The 10,270-nt window shown below is 45.2% G+C and overlaps 1 protein-coding gene across 5 annotated transcripts in view; it reads left to right on the forward strand.

Moving 5' to 3' along the window:
* INTS10 (integrator complex subunit 10) overlaps nt 1-3,034 on the forward strand; it is a 39,133-nt gene extending 36,099 nt beyond the window's left edge. For 2 of the 5 annotated variants that reach the window (XM_028481359.2, XM_024131458.3), the window contains exons 17-18: nt 464-541; nt 2,645-3,034. In XM_028481359.2, the coding sequence (XP_028337160.1) occupies nt 464-541; nt 2,645-2,801 (235 nt within the window). In that variant the 3' untranslated portion in view covers nt 2,802-3,034. The remainder of the gene's footprint in view (nt 1-463; nt 542-2,644) is intronic. The other 3 variants (XM_007127100.4, XM_007127101.4, XM_028481361.2) reach the window with 2 other exon arrangements.
* Nucleotides 3,035-10,270: the final 7,236 nt, after the last annotated feature.

The raw sequence follows: 10,270 nt of genomic DNA on the forward strand, positions 1-10,270 counted from the left end.
CCGGAGCCTGTGCTCCGCAACGGGAGAGGCCACAGCAATGAGAGGCCCGCGTACCGCAAAAAAAAAAAAAAAAAAGATGGTTCTAAAAAGTCACGGGTGTCTTTCTGGGATCGGCATGGACGTGGCAAGCGTGGAGAGCAAAGGCACTGGATTTGAGATTCTCTCCACGGCCGTTCCATGGCATCTCCCCGTCCTCTCCCTTGGTGCTTGCTTTTTATGCCAGATCTCAGCGGGCTGAGCCAGCGACCGGCAGCCGAGAGGCCTGTGGACCCATGTGGGCCACAGCCGTGCAGCACGGGGGGCTGGTAGCCTCTGTCCTCCCGAAACAGCTGCTCGAGGCCTGAGGCTGGCGGTTCTGTGCAGCCTGCCCCCGCGTCTCATGCGTTTTCTCTGGAGTGTTGTTTTTAAGTGCAGGCTGAGTCGGTGTGGGTGTTTGAATGCCGCTGTTTGCTGTTTTTTAAAGGCCTTCTAGCCCTCCCATGGGGTTACTGCAGCAGGAATTCTTACCTGTGCTTCAGCCCAGCATACAGACTGCTGACAGGTACCAAGTGGACACACCTGCTCATAGTGTACTGTTTGTCGACATGTTTTACTGCCCATGGTTTTCAGCTCTTTGTTCCTCAGTGCTCTTTTTCATGCTTTGTTTAATTTTTTAATTTGTTCTGCATTCCTTGGCAAACCATCTGGTTGTAATATTGTAACATTTCTTATTTTTTTCCATAAGTTGCCAGTGTTTTTGTGTTCAATTTAAAAATCATTATGGATCTGGAAATAAGTGAACGTTATATAAAACTGTGTAAGACTAAGTGCACATTAGATTAGGCACTAAATTATGATTCTGTTTTGGTAAAACATAAGGCATTCGGTCATAAGTATTTAAGGATGCTAAACTTATTCTAAGTAAATTTTTATTCTCAGATTTTCGTATTAGTGACCAGTGTTGAGGTCTTGGTCTAAATGGGCATAAGCACAGTATCTTCCTGCCACTGGTACTGTTTTTTCTGACCTTACCTTTACAGATTGAAAATATTTGGTAGGCTAGAATGCTACATTTACTAGTTGACTTATCCTAGTCTCAAACCACAAAAGCTAATTCGTCCTCTTCTTCATCCACACTTGCCAGAGGAATAAAGACTCTGATAGAAATACAGTTGGGTTGTACCGCTCTTCATATATGGAAACAACACCTTTGGCCTGTGACCAGCAGGACACAGCATTTTATTACATTTTTACTAGTATTAAGGGGAGCGTGTGCTTGGAGCCATTCATGCCCTTTAGCTCAGTGTCTGCAAATACCAGTGTCTTTCAGTGGGTCAGAGGGAGGGCTCCCATTTGGGGTTGCAGTCTGGGTCCCCCGAGAGCAGTATTTCAGGGCAGCATAAAGGGGCTGCATGAGCTCCCAGCGGGGCTCGCTGACACTGTGTACTTACTACTGAGTCACCAGCCGGACCTGATTAGAGATGTCCACAGAGAACTGGCTGTGCTGTCTCACTCTGTGTGGTTCTGTAAACTGTCCATGGGCGTTGTAGGGTGTCCTGTAATATCTTACCCTTCTAACAAAGCCTGATTTGGTTTTCTTTTTCCTTCTGTTACATTGCAACTTTCTGACTTCCGTTGTACTTATTTTATATAATTCAAGTTTTAAAAACAGAAACATTTTAGGGTGGTTTCAACAGTTTCATCTTGGCCAGTACCTAAAAATCTAATTTTAAATCCCCGTGACTGTGTCTTAGGGAAGTCAGGCAGTAGAAGTGGAGGATGGAGGTGGCCTCTGTTTGTCTAAATCTACCAAATTACTAACCGGTAGTTAAAAGACCTTTCCTTTTGATTGAACCCATTGAATTTTGCTAGGTTTTTCTTTTGCTTCCTTCATTTTGGTGTTTGGAGTTTCCTGGGGTTTCCTCTGTAATTTCCTTCTCTGAAGCCCACCCTCCAGGGCGTCGTGAATGACCCACCTGTGCTCCCGCCGGCCCAGCCCAGCATGCAGGGCTCCCGGGCCCCAGCAGGCCCTCAGGAAGCTTTTCATCAGCGACTCTGCGTCTCTCTCCCCGCCGGTGCCGGACTCCTGTCTTGGGGCCCCAGCTCCTCCCGCTTCTGCGCAAACAGACCTGGAGGAGCTGTCCCGTCCTGGCATTACAGGGAGAGAGACACGCTTGTGGCCCGGTGCTGTGCAGCAGCTGAGCCTTCCTGAGCCTGTCACAGGGCACCGGCCGCGGGCCGTGGCCATGGCCACGCTCGCTCAGGCATCCCCCTCCCCGCTGCTGCCTCTGCGCTCAGCTGGCCTGGCTGGACCCGAACTGTGTGGCCAGGGTGGTCTGGACTCCGTCAGCCCCAAGTAACTGAACTGTGCACGAGTCACAGTGGGAAGCACAGCGTCAGGGCTGCAGAAGTTAGAAGCCAAGCAGGCAGCAGCATCTCGCCAAACATGCGATGTTTAGAATAGCCTTTTCCTGAGTGGGGAAGACGACTCTCCGGCTTTAAGTCTTTCTGAAGAGGAACGGGCAGTGGAGGCTGTTTGGTTGGGGCTTTTTTCTTTTTAAACCTTTCGCTAGATTTGAGGCAGCCTGTTCTCCTGCCCCAGAGTCACTGACCCGTGCTGCCGTGCTAACTGTGGCGTCCGTTTGTTTCCCTGTCGCCGCCCCAGGCACCACACGGTCACCCGGGGCATCACCAAGGGCGTGAAGGAGGACTTCCGCCTGGCCATGGAGCGCCAGGTGTCCCGCTGTGGGGAGAACTTGATGCTGGTGCTGCACAGGTTCTGCGTCAACGAGAAGATCCTGCTGCTCCAGACTCTGGCCTGACCGGCCCTCCCGCCAGAGGCAGCCAACAGCCGCGGGGCTCTGGGGGAGACACAAAGCGCGGATGAGCGTTGCCATCATCGCTCTTCAAAAGAAGAAGACCGTCGGTGTTTTAGCTCATTGGTCGCTTAGAAGTAGTTCCCAGCAGTCCAAGAAGCTATTTCTATTTTTGTCATATTTTGTAATTTTTGTAAAACAAAAGAACCTGTTTTGTAAATAAAATCATCCTAAATTTGTGGGGGTTTTTTAAATTTTAATTCTTAGAGTTTCTGAACAAGAGTGTACTTTACTTAAAAAGGCATTTCCTTCCATGTTCTCGAGATTTTCTTTTCCACAGTCAGGTTTTGGTGAATATCACATATCAACAGAATGCTAGACCTTTTCCGTCGGGAAGTTTTAACACCACAAACCTTTGTGCCAGGATGAACCTGAGTGAACTTCCACTGAAGGCGCTGCGGGGGGCCAGGGGTGGGGGTCCTGCCCAGTGGCCCGTGGAGGGCGCCTCCCCTCCCCATCGGCTGCTGTCACCTGGGTACCCTGAGCCAGACAGCCTAGCTTCCGGCCTGGTTCTTCCCAGTCCTTTACTTGCCACGTACCAGGGACAGGTTCATGTCCCTCAAGCTTGTCGTGGGAAATACAGGCACTGGCCCTTCCCTCCCAGCTGGCTGTAAAGACAGTGACGTGACACACTTGGGTTGGGGCCTCGCACTTCTAAGTACAACACTGGGGTCAGGGGTCAGGTTCATTTCTTTTGCTGTTCCTGAAATATATCAGGTAAGCATCACATGAACAGTTGTTTCTGGGGGGATATAAGAATGAAAGAGCTAAGAAGTTGTTCAGGTACTGTTACTGAACCAGGCCCATTGGCCCAACATGCAGCAAGCCAAATGCTGAGAGGCCAAGGTTTGCAGCTGAGAAAGATTTTATTCCTAAGGCAGCCAAGCGAAGAGACAGGAGAACGAGTCTCAGGTCCGCCTGCCCGAAGGCAGGCAAGGGGCTCGGGGTATGTGTGTTGTGAGCAGGGTGGTCTCGGGAGTGGGGACAGATGAGGTGATGGGTGTTCTGTGCGGGGGCATCTGGGCTCGTGCATCTGCACGTTCACAGTGGAGGCACCGGGCACCATCTGAGAGTGGAGACTTCTGGCGGCAGAGGCCGCTCATGGGAACCCCCAAGGCCCAGTTTCAGGAGCAGTGGTCCCAACCGGTCCTAGCCAGCTCGCATTGGGCAGGAGCTGATTACAAGTTCCTGGGCTACAGGAGGCTGGGAGGTGTGCATTTAAAGAGGAAGAGGGCTTCTCTCGTGGCGCAGTGGTTGGGAGTCCGCCTGCCGATGCAGGGGACACGGGTTCGTGCCCCGGTCCGGGAGGATCCCACATGCCGCGGAGTGGCTGGGCCCGTGAGCCATGGCTGCTGAGCCTGCGCGTCCGGAGCCTGTGCTCCTCAACGGGAGAGGCCGCGACAGTGAGAGGCCCGTGTACCGCAAAAAAATAATAATAATAAAAATTTTTTTAAAATAAAGAGGAAGAAAAGAAAAATAAAGTGAGCTTGCTCAGTGAAAGCAGGCCACAGGGGTTTTTAAGCTGTTCCCTTTGCTGCTGTTCTCTGTGAGAGAAGCTCGGGAATTTCCATTAGTCGCCAGTCTCTTGTCAGCCCTGTGGGGCATGGTTTCATTACTGTGCACAATATTTTAGAAATCTTTTCTATGTAAGACCCTTCTATAGATTTATTAAAATCAATGGGAAACTGCAACAAGAGAAGCCACCACAGTGAGAAGCACGTGCACCACAACGAAGAGTAGCCCCTGCTCGCTGCAACCGGAGAAAGCCGCGTGCAGCAACGGAGACCCAATGCGGCAAAAAATAATAATAATTTTTTAGAAATCAATAGGAAAGAAAAGAAGATGGTGAGGTAGAAGGACTTTGAGCTCACCTCCTCTCATGAGCACACCAAAATCACAACTGCTGAACAACCATCAAAATAAAAGACTGGAACCTACCAAAAACAGATGTTCTACATCCAAAGACATGAAGAAACCACAATGAGACAGTAGGAGGGGTGCACTTGCAATATAATCAAATCCCATACCACCCAGGTGGGCGAACCACAAGCTGGACAATAATTATATTGCAGAAGTTCTCCCACAGGGGACTTCCCTGGTGGCACAGTGGTTAGGACACTTTGCTCCCAATGCAGGGGGCCCAGGTTTGATCCCTGGTCAGGGAACCAGATCCCACATGCATGCCACAACTAAGGGTTCATGTGCCGCAACTAAGGAGCCCACAAGCCGCAGCTAAGACCCAATGCAACCAAATAAGTAAGTAAATATTTTTTTAAAAAGTTCTCCCACAGGAGTGAGAGCTCTGAGTCCCACATCAAGCTCCCCAGCCTGGGGGGGGGGGGTCCAGCATTGGGAGGGGGAGCCCCCAGAGCATTTGGCTTCGAAGGCCAGTTGGGCTTGACTGTAGGAGCTCCACGGGACTGGGGGAAACAAAGACTCCACTCTTGGCACACACAAGGTCCTGCGTGCACCAGAACTCGGGGCAAAAGCAGTGACTTCACAGGAGCCTGGGCCAGACCTACGTGCTGGTCCTGGAGGTTCTCCTGGGGAGGTGGGAGGGGGCGCCTGTGGCTCTCTGGGGTCATGAAAACTGGTGGCGAACATATCAGGGAGTGTTCACCTGTGTGAGCTCTTGCTGGAGGCAGACATTTTGCTTGGCTCATTAGCACCAAGACCTGGCCCTACCCAACAGCCTATGGCTCCAGTGCTGGGATGCCTCAGGCCAAACCAACAGAGGGGTAAACAGCCCCACCCCTCAACAGACAGGCTGCCCAAAGATTTCCTGAGCCCACAGCTACCTCTAGACATGGCCCTACCCACTAGAGGGCCAAGATCAAGCTCCACCCACCAGTGGGAAGGCACCAGCCCTTCCCGCCAGGAAGGCTGCACAAGCTGCTAGACCAGCCTCATCCGCCAGGGGGCAGATACCAGAAGCAAGAAAACTATGATCCCGGAGTCTGCAGAACTGAGTCCACAAACGCAGATCAGAACCTATTCTGGGACCACCTGGTCCCTGGCCCTTGGGTGATGAGAGGGGAGTGTACTGCTGGGACACATAGGACATCTCCTACAGAGGGCCACCTCTCCAAGGTCAAGAAACGTAACCTACCACATAAATAAAAATGCAAACAGAAATGTAAACAAAATGAGACAGCAAAGGAATACATTCCAGATGAAGGAACAACATAAAACACCAGAAGAACAACTAAGTAATGTGGAGATAGGCAATCTACCCGAGAAGGGGTTCAGGGTAATGGTCCTAAAGATGATCCAAGAACACAGGAAAAGAATGGATGCAGAGAGTGAGAAGTTACAAGAAGTCTTTAACAAAGAGAAGATATAAAGAACAGGCAAACAGAGTTGAAGAATACAATAACTGAAATGAAAAATACACTAGAAGGAATCAATAGCAGAATAAATGAGGCAGAAGAACAGATCAGTGAGCTGGAAAACAGAGTAGTGGAAATCACTGCTGCAGAACAAAATAAAGAGAAAAGAATGAAAAGAAACAAGGACAGTTTAAGAGACCTCTGGGACAACATCAAATGCACCGACATTCGCATTATACAGGAAGGAGCAAAGAGAGAGGAAGGGCATGAAAAATATTTTAAGAGATAATAGCTGAAAACTTCCTTAACATGGGAAAGGAAACAGTCACCCAAGGCCAGGAAGCACAGAGCATCTCATACAAGATTAACCCCAGGAGGAACATGCCAAGGCACATAGTAATCAAATTGACAAAAATTAAAGACAAAGAGAAAATATTAATATTAAAAACAACAAGGGAAAAACAACAGATAACATAAAGGGGAATCCCATAAGACTATCAGCTGATTTTTCAGCAGAAACTGCAGGCCAGAAGGGAGTAGCACACTATATTTAAAGCGGTGAAATGGAAGAACCTACAACCAAGAACACTCTACCCAGCAAGGCTGTCATTCAGATTTGACAGAGAAATCAAAAGCTTTACATACAAGCAAAAGCTAAAAGAATTCAGCACCATGAAAGCAGCTTTACAACAAATGCTAAAGGAATTTCTTTAAGCAGGAAAGAAAAGGTCATAACTAGAAACAAGAAAATTATGAAATGGGAATGCTCACCAAAACATACAGTAAAGGTAGGAAGTCATCCACACACAAATATGATATCAAAACCAGCCATCATGAGGAGAGTACAAATGCAGGAAATGGGACTTGCATTTGAAATTAAGCAACTTAAAACAATCTTGTATATATATATAGACTGCTGTATCAAAACCTCATGGGAAGTGCAAACCAAAAAACTACAGTAGATACACAGACAAAAAAGAAAAAGCAACCCAAACACAATACTAAAGATGGTCATCAAACCACAAAAGAAGAGAACGAAAGAGGAAGGGAAGAAAAAAGACCTACAAAAACAACCCAAAACAATTAAGAAAATGGCAATAGGAACATACATATCAATAATTACCTTAAATGTAAATGGATTAAATGCTCCAACCAAAAGACAGACTGGCTGAATCGATATAAAAACGAGATGAATACGCTGTCTACAAGAGACCCACTTCAGCTCTAGAGACATATACAGACTGAAAGTGAGGGGATAGAAGAAGTTAATCCATGCAAATGGAAATCAAAAGAAAGCAGGGGTAGCAATACTTATATCAGATAAAATAGACTTTAAAGACTGTTACAAGAGACAAGGACACTACATAATGATCAAGGGATCATCCAAGAAGAAGATATAACAATTGTAAATATATATGCACCCAAAACAGGAGCATCTCAATATATAAGGCAAATGCTATACTAACACAATAATAGTGGGGGACTTGAACACCCCACTTACATCAATGGAGAGATCATCCAGACAGAAAATCAATAAGGAAACACAGGCATTAAATGACACATTAGACCAGATGGACTTAATTGACTTAACTGACATTTTTAGAGCATTTCATGTGAAAGCAGCAGAATACACATTCTTTTCAAGTGCACATGGAACATTCACCAGGATAGATCATATGCTGGGCCACAAAGAAATTTTTGGTAAATTGAAGAAAACTGAAATCATATCAAGCTTCTCTTCCGACCACAACACTAAGATTAGAAATCAACTACCAGAAAGAAAAAAAAACTGCAAAAAACACCAACACACGGAGGCTAAACAATACGCTACTAAACAACCAATGGACCACTGAAGAAATCAAAGAGAAAATTAAAAACTACCTAGAGATAAAATGAAAACATGATGATTCCAAACCTGTGGGACACAGCAAACGCAGTTCTAAGATGGAAGTTTATAGCAATACAGTCTTACCTCAGGAAACAAAAACCTCAAACAACCTAACCTTACACCTAAAGCCACTAAAGAAAGGAGAACAAACAAAACCCAAAGTTACTAGAAGGAAGGAAATCATAAAGATCAGAGCAGCAGTTAATAAAATTGAGATGAAGAAAACAATAGAAAAGATCAATGAAACTAAAAACTAGTTCTTTGAGTAGATAAACAAAATTGATAAACCTCTAGCCAGGCTCATCAAGAAAGAAAAGGAGAGGGCCCAAATCAATAAAATTAGAAATGAAACAGGAGAAATTACAACTAATACCACAGAAATACAAAGGATCATAAGAGACTTCTACGAGCAACTATATGCCAATCAAAAGGACAACCTAGAAGAAATGGACAAATTCTTAGAAAGGTACAATCTCCCGAGACTGAACCAGGAAGAAACAGAACATATGAACAGCCCATTACAAGTACTGAAATTGAATCTGTGATTTAAAAACTCCCAACAAACAAAAGTCCAGGACCAGATGGTTTCACAGGCAAATTCTATCAAAAATTTAGAGAAGAGTTAACACCCATCCTTCTAAAACTATTCCCAAAAATTGCAGAGGAAAGAACACTTCTGAACTAATTCTGTGAGGCCACCATCACCCTGATACCAAACCGGACAAAGATACCACCAAAAAAGAAAATTACAGGCCAATATAACTGATGAACATAGATGCAAAAATCCTCAACACAATACTAGCAAACTGAATCCAAGAATACACTAAAAGGATCATAAACCATGATCAAGTGGGATTTAGCCAAGGATCAAGGATTTTTCAATATCCGCAAATCAACCAGTATGATACACCACATTAACAAATTGAAGAATACAAACCATATGATCATCTCAATAGATGCAGAAAAAGCTTTTGACAAAATTCAACATTCATATATGTTTAAAACTCTCCAGAAGGAAGGCACAGAGGGAACATACCTCAACATAAGGAAGGCCATATATGACAAACCCACAGCAAACGTCATTCTCAATGATGAAAAACTGAAAGCATTTCCTCTAAGATCAGGAACAAGACAAGGATGCTCACTCTCACCACTTTATTTTTTTTTGAATTTTATTTTATTTATTTTTTTATACAGAAGGTTCTTATTAGTCATCCATTTTATACACATCAGTGTATACATGTCAATCCCAATCTCCCAATTCATCATATCACCACACCCACCCCCCCGCCACTTTCTCCCCCCCTTGGTGTCCATACATTTGTTCTCTACATCTGTGTCTCAATTTCTGCCCGGCAAACCAGTTCATCTGTACCATTTTTCTAGGTCCCACATATATGCATTAATATACCATATTTGTTTTTCTCTTTCTGACATACTTCACTCTGTATGACAGTCTCTAGATCCATCCACATCTCTACAAATGACCCAATTTCATTCCTTTTTATGGCTGAGTACTATTCCATTGTATATATATACCACATCTTCTTCATCTATACACATCAGTGTATACATGTCAATCCCAATCTCCCAATTCATCATATCACCACACCCACCCCCCCGCCACTTTCTCCCCCCCTTGGTGTCCATACATTTGTTCTCTACATCTGTGTTGTCAACGGATGTTTAAGCTGTTTCCATGACCTGGCTATTGTAAATAGTGCTGCAGTGAACACTGGGGTGCATGTGTCTTTTTGCATTATGGTTTTCTCTGGGTATATGCCCAGAAGTGGGATTGCTGTGTCCTATGGTAGTTCTATTTTTAGTTTTTTAAGGAACCTCCATACTGTTCTCCAGAGTGGCTGAATCAATTTACATTCCCACCAACAGTGCAGGAGGGTTCCCTTTTCTCCACACCCTCTCAGCATTTGTTCTTTGTATATTTTCTGATAATGCCCATTCTAACTGGTGTGAGGTGATTTGCATTTTGATGTGCATTTCTCTCAGTGTAGTTTTGATTTGCATTTCTCTAATAATTAGTGATGTTGAGCAGCTTTTCAAGTGCTTCTTGGCCATTTGTATGTCTTCTTTGGAGAAATATCTATTTAGGTCTTCTACCCACTTTTGGATGGGGTTGTTTTTTTAATATTGAGCTGCATGAGCTGTTTATATATTTTGGAGATTAATCCTTTGTCTAT

The sequence above is a fragment of the Physeter macrocephalus genome, chromosome 20, assembly GCF_002837175.3.
Source record: "Physeter macrocephalus isolate SW-GA chromosome 20, ASM283717v5, whole genome shotgun sequence".
Classification (NCBI taxonomy): domain Eukaryota; kingdom Metazoa; phylum Chordata; class Mammalia; order Artiodactyla; family Physeteridae; genus Physeter; species Physeter macrocephalus.